General features: G+C 52.1%; 1 protein-coding gene across 4 annotated transcripts in view; it reads right to left on the reverse strand.

Moving 5' to 3' along the window:
• TUB (TUB bipartite transcription factor) overlaps positions 1–22,030 on the reverse strand; it is a 176,629-nt gene that overhangs the window by 9,903 nt on the left and 144,696 nt on the right. For 2 of the 4 annotated variants that reach the window (XM_066583674.1, XM_066583675.1), the window contains exons 2-4: positions 17,267–17,318; positions 14,939–15,101; positions 3,627–3,764 (exon numbers count right to left, since the gene is read on the reverse strand). In XM_066583674.1, coding sequence (XP_066439771.1) covers positions 3,627–3,764; positions 14,939–15,101; positions 17,267–17,318 — 353 coding nt within the window. Of the gene's footprint in view, positions 1–3,626; positions 3,765–14,938; positions 15,102–17,266; positions 17,319–17,487; positions 17,535–22,030 lie in introns of those variants that run through there. The other 2 variants (XM_066583676.1, XM_066583677.1) reach the window with 2 other exon arrangements.

Raw genomic sequence — 22,030 nt, forward strand, 5'->3', positions numbered from 1 at the left:
ATAAAAACTGACAAAAATGTGACAAGCCTGCGTTTCATATGTTGGATCTAATTCTCGCCACTGCATATTGCGCGCCCTTATACATTAGATGGATCTCTGGCAGCCGAGTGCCACCATCTCTTGTAGAATCAATGCCAGTTTCTGATGTAAATTATACATAAATCTGTCGGGATGAGGGGGCCGGGCGCTCTGTAAGAATTGCAACTTTTTAAATAGTTGGATAATTTGTAGCAGTGTGGCTCCAGTAGATGGGCAGACCACGTGGATCTGGTAGATGGGTGGTGTGCCACGTGTATCTGGTAGAGGAGTGTGTACCATCTGGCTCCAGTAGATGGGCGGTGTGCCACGTGGATCTGGTAGATGGGTGGTGTGCCACGTGGATCTGGTAGAGGATAGTCTGCCACGTAGCTCCACTAGATGGGTGGTGTGCCCTGTGGCACTAGTAGATGGGTGGTGTGCTACGTGGATCTGGTAGATGAGTGTGTACTATCTGGCTCCAGTAGATGGGTGGTGTGCCACGTAGCTCCACTAGATGGGTGGTGTGCCATCTGCCTCCAGTAGATGGGCGGTGTGCCACGTGGCTCCAGTAGATAGGTGGTGTGCCCTGTGGCTCCAGTAGATGGGCGGTGTGCCCTGTGGCTCCAGTAGATGGGCGGTGTGCTCTGTGGATCCAGTAGATGGGCGGTGTGCTCTGTGGATCCAGTAGATGGGCGGTGTGCTCTGTGGATCCAGTAGATGGGCGGTGTGCTCTGTGGATCCAGTAGATGGGCGGTGTGCTCTGTGGCTCCAGTAGATGGGCGGTGTGCTCTGTGGCTCCAGTAGATGGGCGGTGTGCCCTGTGGATCCAGTAGATGGGCGGCGTGCCCTGTGGATCCAGTAGATGGGCGGCGTGCCCTGTGGATCCAGAGGATGGGCGGTGTGCCCTGTGGCTCCAGTGGATGGGCGGTGTGCCCTGTGGCTCCAGTGGATGGGCGGTGTGCCCTGTGGCTCCAGTGGATGGGCGGTGTGCCCTGTGGCTCCAGAGGATGGGCGGTGTGCCCTGTGACTCCAGTGGATGGGCGGTGTGCCCTGTGGCTCCAGTGGATGGGCGGTGTGCCCTGTGGCTCCAGTGGATGGGCGGTGTGCCCTGTGGCTCCAGTGGATGGGCGGTGTGCCCTGTGGCTCCAGTGGATGGGCGGTGTGCCCTGTGGCTCCAGTGGATGGGCGGTGTGCCCTGTGGCTCCAGTGGATGGGCGGTGTGCCCTGTGGCTCCAGTGGATGGGCGGTGTGCCCTGTGGCTCCAGTGGATGGGCGGTGTGCCCTGTGGCTCCAGTGGATGGGCGGTGTGCCCTGTGGCTCCAGTGGATGGGTGGTGTGCCCTGTGGCTCCAGTGGATGGGCGGTGTGCTCTGTGGCTCCAGTGGATGGGCGGTGTGCCCTAGGGCTCCAGTGGATGGGCGGTGTGCCCTGTGGCTCAAGTAGATGGGCGATGTGCCACGTGGCTCAAGTAGATGGGCGGGGTGCCCTGTGGCTCCAGTGGATGGGCGGTGTGCCCTAGGGCTCCAGTGGATGGGCGGTGTGCCCTGTGGCTCAAGTAGATGGGCGATGTGCCACGTGGCTCAAGTAGATGGGCGGGGTGCCCTGTGGCTCCAGTGGATGGGCGGGGTGCCCTGTGGCTCCAGTGGATGGGCGGTGTGCCCTGTGGCTCCAGTAGATGGGCGGTGTGCCCTGTGGCTCCAGTAGATGGGCAGTGTGCCCTGTGGCTCCAGTAGATGGGCGGTGTGCCCTGTGGCTCAAGTAGATGGGTGATGTGCCACGTGGCTCCAGTAGATGGGTGGTGTGCCCTGTGGCTCCAGTAGATGGGCGGTGTGCCAAGTGGATCCACAACTCTACATATACTTAAGAATGCAACAAACGTATCAACTTCCTGTGACATTTGATACATTTGCTGTAATAAGGCTCCATTCACACGGGGCGGTGCGGTTGCAATAAAAAGTGCGTTTCATTTGCAAACCTGCGTGTGTTTTTTGCCACATCCCACTACAAGCACTGCGATCAGACGGTTTCACCGAGGGACTTTTCGGGGCGTCGTTAATTACAACTGAATGGAGCCTGAAACTGAGGAGGGAATAAGAGCAGAGAACGGGCATCTCCTGATGATGAATCCCCCCAGACCCTTTTGTATTCAGCATCCTCCAGGGCGGAGCTACGTGACCGCTGGAAGCTCCGCCCACTTCCTGCAGCTTTTACATACAATTCAGTGGTAAAGTCGCGGCCCTCTAAAATATCGCATAAAACATCCGTTTTTCATTTTTAAAGATGCAGCTGGAGGTAATGATGCTGGCGGCGCGGCATGTAAAGCCGCGGTCACATGTGGCCCCTCCCAAGGCAGGTTAGTTCCCATAATGACAATAAGGGGGGCCATAAAGTCGCACCTGACTGCATCATCCAGACATGCTCTTATATTGGGGTCCGGGCCCCCGACTCCCCTTCAGTGTACAGAGAACGTATCCTCCCCATAAGGAACACATAACATCATACATGAGTGATGCACACGGACCCTGCATGCTGACGGCCTCCACCCGACTGCTGCCACATACATGTTCATAGAATGTTACATATCAGGTAAATGACTCCTTTCATGGACTCGTTACGGCATCAGGTCGGCAGCTTCCCACCACCACCACTCGCTGTCAGTAGCTGGACAGGCACCACAGACAGCAGAGTGACAGACCGGAGGAGACCTGCAGAGGGAGCTCTTCTGTGGCACCGGAATGGGGGGTTCAATGTCTTATTTAAATGGGGGGCACTTTTTCTGTGTGAAGACATATTTACTATTTGGTGGGAATCACTACTTTGAGGAGCCATGATACTGTGTGGGGGCATTATTAGGGGCACTTTTTCTGTGTGGGGGCATTAAGGGACATCACTCGGGGTGCATTTGCTCTTTGGGGACACTAAGGAAGTATCACACTGTGTAGCAGGCATCACTAGGGGCACGTTTTCTGTGTGGTAGCGCTAAGAGGGCATCTTCACAGTGTGGGGGCACTCGGAGGGCATCATACTATGGTGGGTGCACTAAGTGGTATATTGTGTGCACTATTACTGCATGGGGTATACAGGAGGGCACTAAAGAGACATTATAAGGAGCATCACTAGGAGCACTTTTTTGTGTGGGAGCACTAAAGGGGTATCTTTACTATGTGAGGGCATCATACTGTGGTGAGCGCACTAAGGGGGCATATTATTCTGTGGCACCATTACTGTGTGGGGCAGTATTGAGGCACAATTACTGTATAGTACACAATGGAGGGCACGATTACTGCGTGGGGGCACCCAGGTGCCTAGCGACGATTGGGTGGGTTTAATGTTGACATCTGCATGTCGCAGGTGTTGTCTGGGTGTGCCAGTCGGGCGATATGATGATGTAACACCCGGAGTGCCGTGGGCCCCGCACCCAGCTCTTATGCCCATAATGCAATGCAAAGAGCAACATCACCCGCTGCAAATACAGACGTGCGCACAGGCGATGATGAGGATTCTGCGTGACGTTCACCACATGCGGGGGTCATGCTGTGCGGGCGGACGGGCACACACACAAGTCATGCAGCTGTATGGGGGCATGCAGGGGGGCATCATGCGTCTGACCTTTCTGCTTTCCTTTTTTCTCTTTCCTGGCGCTGCCAGATGGGCAGCTGGTGGCGCCGGCCGCCTTGTTCTTTTTAGTAGATTTTGGAGGTTGAGCCTCGGCCGCCACCTGCGTGTCCTCCTGCTCGGCCTCCTGCACTGCTCCGCGTAGAAACAGAGAGAAATCACGTTACAGCGGGCCACCGTACAGCCATGGTGACGGCAGCAGGGACCCTCCTGCTATACGCGGGGGCGGGCTTACATGGCGGCCCACTAGAACAGGACCACCTCGTATCCTGGTGCCAGGGAGAGCGAACGCGGAGAATGGAAGCCCCTCCCCTTTCTAAGGCGGCTTCGTTTATATGGATGGGCGCTGCAGAAATCTGAGATCCCACCACACGCTGCCCTCTGGTAAGAGGCAGGACTGCGGCTGCAGCTCTGGATGCGACCGGAGTAGAAGACGTGATACTCAGGCTCAGTGCAGGATAAAGAATACAAGCAGCTTTATATTACAGGTCTGTAAAGATGCAACATGGCTGCTTCCATCAGACGGCGTGATTACTGCGCCATTGTTATCAGTTGTGGCAGAAAATGATCTCTGACGTCGTTAATCAGAGAAAAATTTTCGAAATGTAAAATTGTCATTTTTTACCTCCCCCAATTGACAGGAAGTGTTATCAGAGCACCCGCTCATAGTGCTGCCATGATAACGCCCGGAGGTGGCGGGCCGTTGGGATTTACTGTCGCCCGCCATATGCTGTGTATTTGGTGGGTTCCCCTGCCCACCCTGTAATCCGGACTGTCAGACGATCAAGCCCGGAGTCCATGGAAGCGTGGCACAGCGCCCCCTGCATCCCTCGCCAGGTGCAGCTATTGTGCTAAAGCTGCAGTTGGGTTCCACATGTGATCTGCTGTAACCGTGCGCCCATTTCTGATTTCCATCTTAAATCTCGCAATTTAGGGCTTTTACCCACTAGCGTTTTTTATTATTCGCTGCGAATTCGCTGTGTTTTTTTTTTCCAAGTGTCAGCGAGACCTTCTAATGTTAAAAACGCTAGCGGGTAAAGCCCTTACAGGGGCCATCCAGCTGGTGGAGACCCCCAGGACCGGCGCCGCTGAGGAGTCTGTACATTGCGCGGCGCTCCACCGTTGTGTCGCTCACTTTCATTTCAATACCAGCAGGACCCCTGCGCAGCGCACAGAGCCCCCCGCAGCGGCGGCTGATGACGGGGGTCTCGGGCAACAAACCCCATCCCATCAGCTGTTGATGACCCATCACGTTTAACCCCTTCACAACTGCATGATGTAAATGTATGTCCTGCGGCCATGAAGTGCGTATAGAGCGGCTCGCGAGCCACGTCCGCTGCCAGCCGGTCAGATCAGCTGGGATCGCAGGCAAGGCTGACCGCACCTCTAAGCAGTCAGCTGGGTGCAGCCCCTTCCCGGGGGCCAATGGGTCCACATGGTGGCTTCGAGCCTGCGGAAGGCTCCCAGGGCTGTGGTACATGGCTGCCCATCAGATAAGTTCAGGTTCCACGCGGGGAGTAAAGACAAGGGCAAAAAAAAGGCAGTATAAAAAAAAACTTTTCCCATTTTTTCCATGAAGTCCAAGGAATGTTAAAAAACCTGCAGATTTGGGATCACCGCCACAAAAAGTGCAACTATTAACATATCACCAGATTTATCCCACGCGGCGCAGCGAGAGGAGGAAAGGCGAAGAACCCAATGCCAGAACTGTGTGCGCCTCCACATGGCATCGATATGAACTGCCAGCATGGAGCCTCCGTGCAGCCGGGTCCAGGAACAGGCGGCGCTCCTCAGAACGCCGCGGCGCAAGGAAACCCTTCTTTAGGGAAAAAGCTTAGTTACTGTTTGAAAATAGCGACTGAACCAATGAAAAAATGGCGCAACTTTATTTTGTTATTTCTCCCCACTTAAATATTTTTAACCGTTTTTCTGTACATTATTTGGTACCATTAAACAATCCCGCTCGCCGCGGTCACCAGGACCCCTGGGGTGAAAGAATTAACCATGAGGTGCTCAGCCCTCCGAGATTCAGCTTGTTGTGATGTCATGTGACTGCTGCAGCCAATAGGAGGCCGCAGCGTCGCGCTCCTGAACTCCTGGCATCACAGCGCTGAGGATGTGAGTGTGAGTGCGGAAGCCTCTCATTGGCTGCAACGGTCACCTGACTTGCTGCAACATCATCCGCCACAGGAATCTCCCGGCCTGCAGCGCTGGATCCCGGCGGCCGCAGAGGGCTGAGCATCTCGCTGTTTATTACTTTACCCCAGGGGTCCTATTGAAAAGAGGTTTACAGCAACCGGACCCCCGTAACAATCACAGGTTCATTTAGTGTTATTGGGGATTTCAGAAACGGTGTCCGGAGAGAAGCCAGAACGGAAGCAAAGACTTTCAAGGGTCGTCTAAGTGATCTCGGCACGCGGGAAAACAACATGGCGGAGTCTAAGGCGATATTCACAGCCAATGAGAGCAGAGGAGGGATGAAGTCGGCGGCGGATATTCCTGGTGATCTGTGGCAGACATCGGGGGGCAATGCCCTTCATACTCTACAGTTATGAATTGGGGGCCACTTCAGCCCCAATGATGAGGAACGTCCTGGACGACCCAGAGAGGTTGTTGTTCCGGAGATCGCCGATGCTGCGCACAACCTCATACCGGAGAATCGGCCGGCTGCAGGAATAGCCGCCATCATGGGGGTTTGTGGTGAATGGGTTTGTGTCATCATCCATGAAGAAGCCATCTACACAGTGGGTCCCCAAATGTCTGACAACAGATCAGAAGAGCATCGAGTGACAACCTCCCGGTCCATTTGTCAGCGTTTACGGACTGATAAGAACTTCCTGGATGGACCGGTCACTATGGATGAGACCTGGATTTATGTGTATGACCCTGAAACCAAGGAGCGGTCAGAGAGTGGAGGCCCAGGGGTCCTCAGCCACTAAGGTGAAGGCATCTGCGTACAGATATATACAGCCACCACTAGGGGGAGCTCACTACATACAGATATATACAGCCACCACTAGGGGGAGCAGTCAGAGAGTGGAGGACCAGTGGTTCTCAGCCACTAAGGTGATGGCGTCTGTGTACAGATATATACAGCCACCACTAGGGGGAGCTCACTACATACAGATATATACAGCCACCACTAGGGGGAGCAGTCAGAGAGTGGAGGACCAGTGGTTCTCAGCCACTAAGGTGATGGCGTCTGTGTACAGATATATACAGCCACCACTAGGGGGAGCTCACTACATACAGATATATACAGCCACCACTAGGGGGAGCAGTCAGAGAGTGGAGGACCAGTGGTTCTCAGCCACTAAGGTGATGGCGTCTGTATACAGACATATACAGCCACCACTAGGGGGAGCTCACTACATAAAGATATATACAGCCACCACTAGGGGGAGCTCACTACATACAGATATATACAGCCCCCACTAAGGAAAGCTCACTACATACAGATATATACAGCCACCACTAGGGGGAGCAGTCAGAGAGTGGAGGACCAGTGGTTGTCAGCCACTAAGGTGATGGCGTCTGTGTTCAGATATATAGAGCCACCACTAGGGGGAGCTCACTACATACAGATATATACAGCCCCCACTAGGGGGAGCAGTCAGAGAGTGGAGGCCCAGTGGTTGTCAGCCACTAAGGTGATGGCGTCTGCGTTCAGATATATAGAGCCACCACTAGGGGGAGCTCACTACATACAGATATATACAGCCACCACTAGGGGGAGCTCACTACATACAGATATATACAGCCACCACTAGGGGGAGCTCACTACATATAGATATATACAGACACCACTAGGGGGAGCTCACTACATACAGATATTTACAGCCACCACTAGGGGGAGCTCACTACATACATATATATACAGCCACCACTAGGGGGAGCTCCCTACATACATATATTTACAGCCACCACTAGGGGGAGCTCCCTACATACAGATATATATACCCACCACTAGGGGGAGCTCACTACATACAGATATATACAGCCACCACTAGGGGGAGCTCACTACATACAGATATATACAGCCACCACTAGGGGGAGCTCACTACATACAGATATATACAGCCACCACTAGAGGGAGCTCACTACATACAGATATATACAGCCACCACTAGGGGGAGCTCCCTACATACAGATATATACAGCCACCACTAGGGGGAGCTCCCTACATACAGATATATACAGCCACCACTAGGGGGAGCTCACTACATACAGATATATACAGCCACCACTAGGGGGAGCTCCCTACATACAGATATATACAGCCACCACTAGGGGGAGCTCCCTACATACAGATATATACAGCCACCACTAGGGGGAGCTCCCTACATACAGATATATACAGCCACCACTAGGGGGAGCTCACTACATACAGATATATACAGCCACCACTAGGGGGAGCTCACTACATACAGATATATACAGCCACCACTAGGGGGAGCTCACGACATACAGATATATACAGCCACCACTAGGGGGAGCAGTCAGAGAGTGGAGGCCCAGTGGTTCTCAGCCACTAAGGTGATGGCGTCTGAGTTCTGGGATAAGGAGGGCTGCTGCTAGTGGACGACCTTCACAATGGTTCCACCATCAATACAAGGGATTACATTGAACTTTTGGACCAATTGAAGGCAGCTCTGAAGGCCAAAAGGCGCAGCAAGTTGTCCAAAGGAATCTTGTTCCTGCAAGACACCGCCTCCGCTCACACGGCACAAGAGACCGCGGCAAAACTGGTGGAGCTCGGCTTCCCGCTGGTTGACCACCCACTGTATTCACCAGATCTAGCTCCCTCCGACTATCATCTGTTTCCAGAAGAAACACCCCAAGGGGACCGCATGTCACCCCATTTCTGATGCCATGGCTGCTACGGATGACCGGTCTGAGGCACAACCCAAATCCTTCTTTTTGCAAGGCTTACAGAACTTGGAATCCCGATGTAAGAAGTGTGTTGGCATCAGTGGAGAGGATGTGGGAGAAATGGAAAGTGTCATCTTCATATCTCGTTTGCTTCTGGGTAAAGCCGAAGACTTATCAGCGCCCCTCGTAGGTGTAAACTATTGATGGCCTGTCTTTAGGACATCAGTGGAGGTCTGTCACCCCCGCACCCCTCTGATCAGCAGTTCGCCAGACCGATGCACTGGGCTGATTTCTGCAGGAAATCCCGTTCCCACTATAGTGGACAGGGTTGGTATTACATTCACTTTAATAGGAACCTTGCCTGTAATACCAAGCCTGGCCACTGCAGTGTAAGGGGGAGACACTACCTGCCCTCCCCTTACAGAAGAGCAGCCTGCAGCCAACAGCCACAAGTTTGGGCCCGACCCCCTCTTGTCCGGTACCCACCCGGGAGGGGGATCGAGGACAAGCAAGAAAACAGAGCTGCTGCGCTGTGTACGCTCCCTCCCCACCAACCCAGTGATATGCCAGAGCAAGTAGGCGGTGGAAGCGCCATGTTGGAGTCCTCAGGCACCACCATATTGTTGTAGCCTCATAGAGACTGAAGATAAGAGCCCCCCACCCGACTGAGGTAGAGGTGACACGGCTACGACGACTCGGCCCCTAATAGGGAATAGTGCAGGACTAGGCTCCGCCCACCCCCAGGTACAGGAGAACATTTTGGCGCCCTGCTGGCGCGGTATATAAGGGCTTGAGCTGCGTCACAGTAAGTGCAGGTGTAGTGGCCCAAAACGTCTATTCCTGGCCCCCTCCATGAGTGGATTATATGTAGTGTCTTGTGTGGATGCGCTGTGCAAACTGTCCAGTCTCCTGTTATGTGTATTGCACAGCTGCAGCGAGTGAGAGGTTAATGACTGCAAATGTATCAATTTATGTTCTGTCACCTGGTATGTGGGGGGCTATAAGTCTGAGTGATTTGGGTGTAGTAGGGGGTCCATCACAGTGAGGGCTCCCCACCGATCCCCCCATGTTTCTGGACGATAAAGACGGCTGCACCGCGTGCGGACGAATCTCCGCATGACCGGCTCCATTGCCAGCCAAGTGTTCCTTTTTCCAGCCGGTGCGGAGAGTCGTCTGCACCTGCAGTGCGGCCGTCTTGTCGTCCAGAAGCACAGGCGGATCGGCGCCCGTGTGACTGAGCCCTGAGAGGAGTAGTGGTTGTTTTGGAGATTTCCTGAGTCCCTGATCGCCAACACTAGGGGAAGGAGTGAGTGCCGGCCACATGGGGGTACCTTCAACCCTCGTGGTGAAGTGATGGAGGAAGAAGAGAGATCTCCTGAGTGTCCCAATGCCAGGAGCCAATAACGAGTGAGGAGAAAGAGAGAGTGAGCATGTAGCAAGAGTCTGATCATCGTGCAGAGGTACTCTTCTCAGCTCTTAATCTGTGAAGAGTCAATCCCTTCCGTCTTCCAGGAGTGGTCCCATGCAAATGTTAAGATTGTAGGGCCAGCGTCATCCTGAGTTTCTCCCAGATCTTCTTGTTTATGTGTGACCTGGTGTATCGTTATACTTGTGTGCCCTGCCCTGACCGCTCCCAGGGACTGAGGTAAACATTACTTTGTGTGCGGTGTCTATTCTTTTCATACCGGTGGAAAAGGAACGGTGGCGTCACGAGTGACATCCCTGCTATCTATTTAAATGTTTATTGACCATCCGTATCCTAGGGGTGTTGGAAGAGGCCCAGTGATATTCAGGCCGAGGTCGCGTGTAGCCCTCTGGGAAGGAGCCTGGTAAGTGCCACCATGACAAGTGACTGCCTTGCCCTCCCAGCTCCACTGTGTGGGCCTCGTGTCCTGAATGGGCCCTCCGGGTTGGCACACAGGTCCAGCAGCACCTGGCGGCATTGGGGCAGCGGCTTCAGAGCGGGCAGTCTCTCCATGTTGGGGGGAGCTGCCCACCAAGACTAGAAGGAGCCCCGCACTCTGGGAGGATCTGAAGATGGTGAATGGACCGAATTCCTGGGGTGCAGCAGGAGAGGAAGACTCCCTCCCCGCATTGCCACCACCACAGTGACCATGCAGAAGAATCGCCAAGAACGTGTGTTTTGAGTCGCTTTCAGGAAAGTGCTGTCGCGACGTTAAAAGTGCCTGAAGTGCAACTGATGCAATCTTCAGTAAAGAACAGAAAAATGACTGCGCCGCCTCCGTGTGTCATCGCCACGCCATCCTGAACCTGCGCGGCGCTACAACCAGTAGGAACAGAGCCGTCTGCTTCCTGCAGAAATCAGCTCCATGCACAAGTGTGTTGGCCCAGCAAACCGCTGTTCGGCGGGGGTCCCGTGCTGCAGACCCCGCTGCTCTACTACTGACGGCCCGTACAGAAGAGACCATTAATAGTTTAGAACTTGACAGCCCTAATTGGTCAAAGGAAAATCAAAGCTGACAATGTTGGTCTCCGTTTGACGAGGTCTCTATATGTATCCATTAATGATGGAGAACAGATCAGCACAGTGGGTTGGGAAGGGGCAGGCAGCTGGGGCCCTGACTAACGTGAAGGGGCCCTAAGTGTTCATTAGAGGCCCCCCCACCCCGACGCCACCAAAGGATGTCAAAAGAATATCAAAGCCGGAGGGTCGCTTCAATGTGCGCACGGATATGGCGAAATGTCGACGATGATGACAAATGATGAGCGCTCTCATCTCATTGACTTCTGCATGTCAGCGCCAACCTCGCGCCTCACAGCAATCACTCCAGCAATCAGCAAAGCCACTCAGCGCCGTGTCCGCACCAACCGCAGCAATCACACGCCATTTAATTTCACCTAATTGCAGGGACAATAAGAACAAGAGCGGGGGGGGGGGGGGGTCTTCTAAGAAAGGTCTGCAGGACTACAAGAAGGCATAGAGATCTCCGCTCCGAAGGCATGGCTTCTGCCCAGACCGGAATCCTCCATGCAAGTAACGGCGCGTTCACACCAGCGCCTTACTTTGCTGTTTGCTGATCCGTCCTGGAAACAGAAGGCAGCATATTCCATCTCCATTCCGGACTTTACAGACGGATCCTCTATTTATGGAAATGGGAGACAGATGGGACTGGGGGGCAATCTGTGGGTGGTGCCTTCTTCTTGAATGTGGCTCAGTGGTTAGTGCTGTTGTCCTGCAGTCCTAGGTTCAAATCTCATCAAGGGTAACATCAACTTTGAAAAACTTCATCCAGATGTTGCTCTTGGTCAGATTTGAACCTGCGACTCCAGCACTGCAAGGCACAACTGCTAATGACTGAGCCACCAAGATGGTCCTTTATGCTCCAGAGGAGGAGAAGAACATAAAGAAGCACAAAGAGAACATAAAAACCCATCCAGATGTTGTCTTTGAACTTAGGACCTCAGTGACGAGGCAACGGTGCTAATGACTGAGCCACCATGCCTGGTCTTCCTTCTTCCTCTTTCTGCTTCTTTCTCCTCCAGAGAGCTTCATGTCCTTCTTCTCCTTCATCTACAGAGAAGAGGCTTGGTGGCTCGCAGTGCAGGGGTTCTAGGTTCATGTCTGACTATGGACAGCATCTGCATGGAGGTTGTATGTTCTTACTGTGTTATCTCTCCTCCTCTGGAGATGAAGAATACAAGCATGGTGGCTCAGTTGTTAGCACAGCTGCCTTGCAGTACTGGAGTTCTGGGTTGAAATCTGATAGTATTTGAACCTAAGACCCCGGCAGTGCTAACCACTGAGCCACATTTATCGAAGAGCCACCACTGCCACTGTCCCATGTAAATGGGCCATAAAAATGCGTGGTCAAGCCACGGACTGTGCTTCCCATTACAGATCAGTCCCTTGTAGGCGTGTATTGTAAGCGCATCTTCGTGTGGATTACGCACAGAGCGGACATCCGCTATGGGCTCAGTCACACGGCGCGCTTCGGTCTGTATTACGCATGTAATATGGAAAGCATAACCTCATTTACTTGCATTGGGGTATTCACACATGCGTCTTCAGGCGCGTATTTTGCAGCATGTTGTATTTTGATGCACATTCCGCACAAAAACCGTCCATTCACGTCCACGGGGGCGCAAAATACGCAGTGAATACGCAGGATACAGGTTTGGTTGGTCAGAGATAGCACTGCGGAGTCTCCTCTACTGTCCAATGGTGAGAATGGGGTACCACTAATATTTACATCGCTCCTGTGGCCCCTGGCTCACAACCTTGGCTAGAGGGGCACAAAAGTGGCATTCTTTGCATGATCTGTGTCTTTTTTATACAAATTGCAACTTTTTGGAGGCTCATTTTACACCAAAAACTGGTGAGTAAATGTGCGCCAACGTGTCCCGACCTCTCATCCCATTGGACGGCTATGAACTGGAAGCGATCTGTAGGGCACAGATGGGACGCGGTCCAATCCACTTCACCGTCCCAATAAACACAAGTCCGATGGCTACGAGATTTGCTTCTGTTCCTTAAGATATTGACTGATCTCTTCATTCTACCTGATTGGACATCGGTGACAACGTGATGACGTCTCCTAATCAGGGAAGACCGCGAAATAAAGAAACTGCTGGTTACTGATCTTACAAGGTACTAATCCTGCTGATGACTGATGCTGCCAATAACTAATCCCACTAGGCAATGAACCTGCTGGTTACTGATCTTGCTGGTTACAAATTGTGCGAGGCTCTGATCCTGCTGGTTACTGATCCTGACAGGTCCTGATCCTGCTGGTTACTGATCCTGACAGGCCCTGATCCTGCTGGTTACCGATCCTGACAGGCCCTGATCCTGCTGGTTACCAATCCTGACAGGCCCTGATCCTGCTGGTTACCAATCCTGACAGGCCCTGATCCTGTTGGTTACCGATCCTGACAGGCCCTGATCCTGCTGGTTACCGATCCTGACAGGCCCTGATCCTGCTGGTTACTGATCCTGACAGGCCGTGATCCTGCTGGTTACTGATCCTGACAGGCCGTGATCCTGCTAGTTACTAATCCTGCCAGGCCCCGATCCTGCTGGTTATTGATCCTGCCAGGCACTAATCCTGCTGCTTACTGATCCCAATAGGCCCGGATCCTGATGCTTACCCATCCTGCGAAGCCCTGATATTGCTGGGTACTCATCCTGCTGGTTACTGATCCTTCCAAGCCCTGATCCTGCCAGCCCCGATCCTGCTGATACGGATCCTTCCAGGCCCTGATCCTGCTGGATACTGATCCTGCCGGCTATGGATCCTGCCAGGCCCTGATCCTGCTGGTTACTGATCCTGCTAGGCCCTGATCCTGCTGGTTACTAATCCTACCAGGCACTGATCCTGCTGGTTACTGATCCTAATAGGCCTGGATCCTGCTGGTTACTGATCCTGCCAAGCCCTGATCGTGCTGGTTACTGATCCTGCTGGTTACTGATCCTGCTGGATACTGATTCTGCTAGGCCCCGATCCTGCTGGATACAGATCCTGCTGGTTACTGATCCTGCCAAACCCTAATGGTGCTGGGTACTGATCCTGCTGGTTACTAAACCTGCCAGGTACTGATCCTGCTGGATACTGATTTTGCCAGGCCCTGATCCTGCTGGTTACTGATCCTGCCAAACCCTGATGGTGCTGGGTACTGATCCTGCTGGTTACTGATCCTGCTGGATACTGATTCTGCTAGGCCCCGATCCTGCTGGATACAGATCCTGCTGGTTACTGATCCTGCCAAACCCTAATGGTGCTGGGTACTGATCCTGCTGGTTACTAAACCTGCCAGGTACTGATCCTGCTGGATACTGATTTTGCCAGGCCCTGATCCTGCTGGTTACTGATCCTGCCAAACCCTGATGGTGCTGGGTACTGATCCTGTTGGGTACTGATCCTGCTTGTTCCTGATCAACGCACTGATCCAGCCAGCTAGTGATCTGGGTACTCATGCTGCCAGCTATTTGTCCTGCAAGACATGGATCCTGGTACTTGTCCTGTTGGGGACATACAGATGTAGCATACTTAACGAACACTGATGCCTTTCTGCAACAAGTTATCGTAACACAACAAAAATCCATTGAAAAGCTGTTGGATGAGTGAGAACAAGTTCTGTGCTGCAGTTTATTTAACATGTTAAGTTACAATTATATTATGCTGCCTCAGTGTCTTCATACATGCCTATATAGAATCTATTGCTTTCTGTTTTCAGGCGTTTTATAGGGACCTAATGATGGACTCAGTAACCACATGAGTGCAGATTCTTCACACTTACTGGTCCAATGTGGATAACATCTGTAAAAGTCCTAAATAAAACAGGATTGAATTTATACTGGACAACAAGGGGTTAATTCATTTCCAGGATAAAATGTGCATTAAGTAGTCTCCATGCCTGCGGCACCATCAGTACCCGGTACCCAGCGCCCCTCCTGGCGCTCTGCGGTAACTCACCATGATAGATGGTGCTGCTGTTACTGCTATGGTAGGACTCCACCAGCGGAGCTTGTTCCTCGGACTGTTTCATCCTGCGAGTCCGAGTCCGACCGTCCACATTAGACTGGACCATGAGCGGCTCCTGACGCTTCTTCTTCTGCTTCTGTTCTAACAGCGCACGCTGCCGGGGACAGGAGACAATTATCCCACACAGGGTTAATACCCACACAAAACAAATTCCGCAATCAGCCATTGTAATACTGATGGATTTGCAGCTAAGTTGTATTCTGTTATTATCACAGCCCCCCCCCCCCCCGCGCTGCTGATGACATCACTGATATGATGACGTAATCAGACAAGAGATCTGACACCTTATACTACAGTGACATCATTTATTACTGCTGACAACCAGCCTGTATATCATGTCTGATAGGTAGTCACAGCCCCACCCCCCACTGATGACATCACTGATATAATGACATGTGATCAGACATGAGATCCGACACCCTATACTACAGTGACATTATCTATTACTGCTGACAACCAGCCTGTATATCATGTCTGAGAGAAAGTCACAGCCCCGCCCCCCACTGATGACATCACTGATATAATGACATGTGATCAGACATGAGATCTGACACCTTATACTACAGTGACATTATCTATTACTGCTGACAACCAGCCTGTATATCATGTCTGAGAGAAAGTCACAGCCCCGCCCCCTGCTGATGACATCACTGATATGACTTGTGATCAGACACCTTATACTACAGAGACGTCATCCATTACTGCTGACAACCAGCCTGTATATAATGTGTGAGAGGTAGTCACAGCCCGGCCCCCTGCTGATGACGTCACTGGTATAATAAGAGGTAGTCACAGCCCCGCCCCCTGCTGATGACATCACTAGTATAATGAGAGGTAGTCACAGCCCCGCCCCCTGCTGATGACATCACTAGTATAATGAGAGGTAGTCACAGCCCCGCCCCCTGCTGATGACATCACTAGTATAATGAGAGGTAGTCACAGCCCTGACCCCTGCTGATGACATCACTAGTATAATGAGAGGTAGTCACAGCCCTGACCCCTGCTGATGACATCACTAGTATAATGAGAGGTAGTCACAGCCCTGACCCCTGCTGATATCACTGATATAAAGACATGTGATCAGACATGAGATCCAACACCTTATACTACAGTAATACCATGTTACCATGCGCCGGTTGTGTCTCCTCCTAGGACGGTTGGGTGCTGGGTCCGGGTGCCGGGGACGCGGTTGCCTGGCCGGCGGTGTGCTGGTGCACTAGCTTCCTTTTTATATTGTCTGTTGGGACTTGGCTTCTCCCTCTCTCCCCCCTGGGCGGAGGCTTTGGTTTATAAGTCTGGCAGTGACTGCAATCACTGCCAGTTATTGGTTTCCCTCAGTGTGCTAGCTAGTCAGCCTCTGTCATCTTGTCTGCTATACTTTGCTATTATCCCCCAGGTTTTCCCATCTGCCTCTGTCGGTCTCCTGCTCTTGTCAGCTTGTCTGCTATTTCTGCCAGGTTTTTCCATCTGCCTCCGGTCTGCTTTGTATTTTCGTGTTGGTTTATTACATCTGCCTTTCCTGCCGTTATTCTGCCCTTTCCATCAGGTACGCCAGTGACCCTTCTCGGTCCCTAGCAAGTAGGCAAAGACAGGGGTTGCGGATGAGATCAGGGCAACCCGGGCTGGCATATCAAGGGCAGTATACCGCAACACACAATCTCTTACAGCTGACTACCAGCCTGCATATCACGTCTGATAGGTAGTCACCGCCCCGCCCCTGCTGATGACATCACTGATATGACTTGTGATCAGACACCTTATACTACAGTGACATCATCTATTACTGCTGACAACCAGCCTGCATATCATGTCTGATAGGTAGTCACTGCCCCGCCCCCTGCTGATGACATCACTGATATGACTTGTGATCAGACACCTTGTACTACAGTGACATCATCTATTACTGCTGACAACCAGCCTGCATATCATGTCTGATAGGTAGTCACCGCCCCACCCCTGCTGATGACATCACTGATATGACTTGTGATCAGACACCTTATACTACAGTGACATCATCTATTACTGCTGACAACCAGCCTGTATATCATGTCTGAGAGGTAGTCACAGCCCCGCCCCCAGTCAGTTTTATTGCGCTCCGGTTCCACCTTCTGATATTTGCCATTTCTGGAACATTTAAACATTTCGCTGCTGATTTTGTGGTAACAACAAACGTTCGGAATCGTTATTGAGCAGATATTAATAGGCTCTTTCCACTATTTCTGAACACTTTTCCGTTTCACTCTTGCCGTCTGAACTCACCTGCCTGTCGAGCTTCTGTTGGCGCAGACTACTGCTCTCATCATCCAGAACGCTGCAAACATAAACACAAGGTGCATGTTAGGGTAAATATAAAAGAATCAAGAAATAACCGTTCTGTATCAGCCTGTAAGAGTCTAACTGGTATGAGACTACAACTCCCATCATCTGTAGTGACCCGGAGGGTACCACAGGGTAGTCAGATACTCGGAAGTCCTTATTACCGGTCTATGAGCTCCTGCGGAGACATAGACGATATTGTACTGGAGAGAGACCATGTCTTTTCCCTAATTCATGGGTTAAGTTGTTCTTGCTTCGGATTGGCTGCTGCTTGTTAGTAATTTCCCTGATTGGTCATGGGGGACAGTTGTGAGAAGCCCATGAAAGTGAGCAGGGTGAGGCAGGAAGTGGAGGAGTCAGAAGAGTCATCGTGGGGAGGTGGACGAGAGAGGAGGTGGTGTGCAGGTCTGCCATGATTGACAAGGACCAGAGGATGAGAGCGGGGGGGAAGAGATAGAAAGAAACACAGTGTGGAGGACAAGACCCGATTACAGTCTACACAACAGTCAGTGGAATTTGCCTCCTGAGAACTCAAAGTCAAAGGAAGTGCAGAAGGCAGCCCGGTTTAGTCACTCCATATCTCTACTAAATAATCCTTTGGACATACCCCTCAGATAACTGGGACTGGCGGGGTCATCTTTAGTAACCTTAAGAGAGAGAGCGTTGAAGAAAATTGCATCTGTTTTTCTTATTCTCGAGCAACTGCCAAAGTGTATGTTAACTGCAGTCTGCAAGCAGTGAATTGTTACCACTCATTTGTTTGGAAGTGCTGAGTAAACTGTGTACTTTCGGTTTACCACAAAAGCTGTGCAGACTCGCCTCAATTCTTTCTTTACCATCAATCCAGGTTCACCCCTCAAAAGGTACTGGCGTCACGTGACATTTCACCAATGAACACCCTCATTGCTAACTTAATATTTACACTTTGTGCGACCAAGCTAGACCCCTATTCGGCCATTGTGGGGAGGGATCACAGAGCCACTGTTGACCGCCATCTTGTTTTCTCCAAGGTCTACCCCGCAACGGCCGGTTCTCTGCTTATGCCCTGACGGTTTGCAGCTTTCATGGCATCAAAAGACTTGTAATTTAATTGTGGCAGGTTGGAGACTACCGCTGTAAATGAACACCATGCAGTACCAGCTGACTGCATGTGGTCATCACTCCAAGCTTTACTAAGGAGCCCAATCCGTGCCAAGGACCCAGAGCTGTATCGAAGATCACATGCTGTACCGAGGAACCTGAGCTGTACTGAAGACCCTGAGCTATATCGAGGACCCAGAACTGTACCCAAGACACTGTGCTGTCCAGAGGACCCTGAGCTGTACCGAGGACCCCGATCCATGCCAAGGACCCTGAGCTGTACCGAGGACCCCGATCCATGCCAAGGACTCAGAGCTGTACCAAAGACCTCAATCCGTGCCAAGGACCCCGTGCTGTACCCAAGACTGCGAGCTGTACATAGGACCCTGTGCTGCACCGAGGACCCTGTGCTGCACTGAAGACCCTAATCTGTACCGAGGACTCAGAGCTATAACGAGGACACAGAACTGTACTCAAGACGCCGTGCTGTCCAAAGGTCCCAGAGCTGTACCGAGGACTCAGAGCTGTACCGAAGACCCCGAGCTGTGCCAAGGACCCCGAGCTGTACCGAGGATCCAAATCTGTACCGAAGACCCTGAGCTATACCGAGAACCCAGAATTGTACCGAAGATGCCGTCCTGTCCAGAGGACCGTGAGCTGTACTGCACAGCCTGTGTTGTACCAAAGACCCTGTGTTGTACCGATGTCCCAGAGCTGTATCGAGGACCCAGAGCTGTACTGAAGACCCTCAGCTGTACCAAGGACCCCGATCCATGCCAAGGGCCCAGAGTTGTACCAAAGACCATAATCTGTGCCAAGGCCATGAGTTGTACTGAGGATACAGGTCTGTACTGCGGACCCCGAGCTGTACCGCGGACCCTGAGATGTACTAAAGACTCTGAGCTATACCGAGGACCCTGAGCTATAACGATGCCGCCGTGCCGTCCAGCGGGCCCTGAGCTGTACTGAAAAGCCTGTACTGTACCAAAGACCCAGAGCTGTACAGTGGATCCAGATCTGTACTGAAGACCCTGAGCTATACCGAGAACCCAGAACCGTACCGAAGATGCCATGCTGTCCAGAGGACCCTGTGCTGTGCCAAGGACCTAGAGCTGTACGAAGGACCCAGAACTGTACTGAAGACCCTGAGCTGTACCGAGGACCCCGATCCGGGCCAGAGACGCCGAGCTGTGCCGAAGGCCCCGAGGTCCCTGAGCTGTGCCAAAGACCTCAAGTGATACCAAAAACTGCTTTGAAGAGGCAGAGCCATACTGAGGTCTCCAATCTATACCAAGGACCCAGAGCAATACTGAGGACCCATAGCAATACGAAGTACTCTAAGTCATACCAAGGACCCAGAGCAATACTGAGGACCCATAGCAATACGAAGTACTCTAAGTCATACCAAGGACTCAGAGCTGCTTTGAGGATTCAGAGCCACACCGTGCACCCCGAGCTGCTCCAAGGGCACAAAGCTGTAACGCGGTCCCAGAACCATGCTGAGGATCCAGGGCTGTCCAAGAACCCCAAGTTGTTCTAGCTCAGAGCTATACTGAGGGCTCCAAGCTATACCGAGGATCTAGAGCCATGCCGTGGACTCAGAGCCATACCAAGACCCCGAGCAGTACTGAGTACTGAGGGCCCCGAGCAGTACTGAGTACTGAGGGCCCCGAGCAGTACTGAGTACTGAGGGCCCCGAGCAGTACTGAGTACTGAGGGCCCCGAGCAGTACTGAGTACTGAGGGCCCCGAGCAGTACTGAGGGCCCCGAGCAGTACTGAGTACTGAGGGCCCCGAGCAGTACTGAGTACTGAGGGCCCCGAGCAGTACTGAGTACTGGGGGCCCGAGCAGTACTGAGTACTGAGGGCCCGAGCAGTACTGAGTACTGAGGGCCCCGAGCAGTACTGAGTACTGAGGGCCCGAGCAGTACTGAGTACTGAGGGCCCGAGCAGTACTGAGTACTGAGGGCCCCGAGCAGTACTGAGTACTGGGGGCCTGAGCTGATCTGTACATTAAACATTACATTATAATGCGGACTGTGAAATAATGGCAGAGCAGCCTGTACTCTGGGTCAGCCGGAGCCGGCTCCTGTGGATAGCGATTATATAGAGGGGGTTTGCTTCAGTACAGCTTATACATGTAACTGGGAACAAGACAGCAGCAGAATTGTGAATGCAGCTCTGGAAATAACTGGAGCATAAACCTTGGCAAGCATCAAGCAGAGGATTTCCCAGTCTTTTCTGCATAATGGTAGCATCCAGTCTAGTAAATGACATTTAACGGGGGATATAAAGTCTAACTGAGCTGAAGATCTGCTGATGTGCGCTGCCCCCGCCTCCTGCAGCAGATGGGGGTCCGCAGATCTGGATGCCATGTACTATCCCCTAATGATGGAGGCAACGGGATGGTTATCTCATTAATGGGTAATGGATCTGGATAGGACCCGCTCAGCGCTCATTAGGGGCCTGCGGCACCAGACGATGCCTCATGGAGGCGCCTCCTGCTGGGAAGCACATGAGTGATGGAAGATAATTGGGCGCTCAGCTCTCTCGTATTATTCGCCATCTTCTTAATTTAGTCTTTTATTAAATCTCTGTGTGGCGTAATTGTACATTAGAGGAGGCGGGATAATATAGAGGTGATCTGTCATATGTCGCGTGTTCGGGAGGAGGACAGTGAGAGAAACCAGCAGCGGCAACGTCAGAGACCGCCAAATACAGAGCGGCCAAATATTAACTCCTCTCAGTCACTCTGTAGGACTACAAGTACCAGCAGACCTATAGGATGAATCTGCTGTCTGCAAACTGTCAACAAGCTGCTGTTGATGGATCCGGTATGTTTGTATTTAGTGGCTTGTATATATAATATTAGTGTACCACGGCGCAGACCACGGAAAACATGGAGTTTACACTAATATGCATTAAAAGGGGCATTTCTGCGAGTTCTGGGGCATTACCGGGCACAACGGGGGAGAGAATAAATGTCCCGAAATCTTGGAAATTACATTATCTGCATATTAATTTAATTGTTTATCCAGTGTGGGTCACAACAGTGGCAGGCAGAGCGGCCTCATATACAATACTGATGGTCAGCAGAGCGGCCTCATATACAATACTGATGGTCAGCAGAGCGGCCTCATATACAATACTGATGGTCAGCAGAGCGGCCTCATATACAATACTGATGGTCAGCAGAGCGGCCTCATATACAATACTGATGGTCAGCAGAGCGGCCTCATATACAATACTGATGGTCAGCAGAGCGGCCTCATATACAATACTGATGGTCAGCAGAGCGGCCTCATATACAATACTGATGGTCAGCAGAGCGGCCTCATATACAATACTGATGGTCAGCAGAGCGGCCTCATATAAAATACTGATGGTCAGCAGCGCGGCCTCATACAATACTGATGGTCGGCAGAGCGGCTTCATATAAAATACTGATGGTCAGCACAGCCGCCGCATATACAATACTGATGGTCAGCAGAGCGGCCTCATATACAATACTGATGGTCAGCAGAGCGGCCTCATATAAAATACTGATGGTCAGCAGCGCGGCCTCATATACAGTACTGATGGTCAGCACAGTGGCCTCATATACAGTACTGATGGTCAGCACAGTGGC

This window comes from Eleutherodactylus coqui, chromosome 11 (assembly GCF_035609145.1).
Source record: "Eleutherodactylus coqui strain aEleCoq1 chromosome 11, aEleCoq1.hap1, whole genome shotgun sequence".
NCBI lineage: Eukaryota > Metazoa > Chordata > Amphibia > Anura > Eleutherodactylidae > Eleutherodactylus > Eleutherodactylus coqui.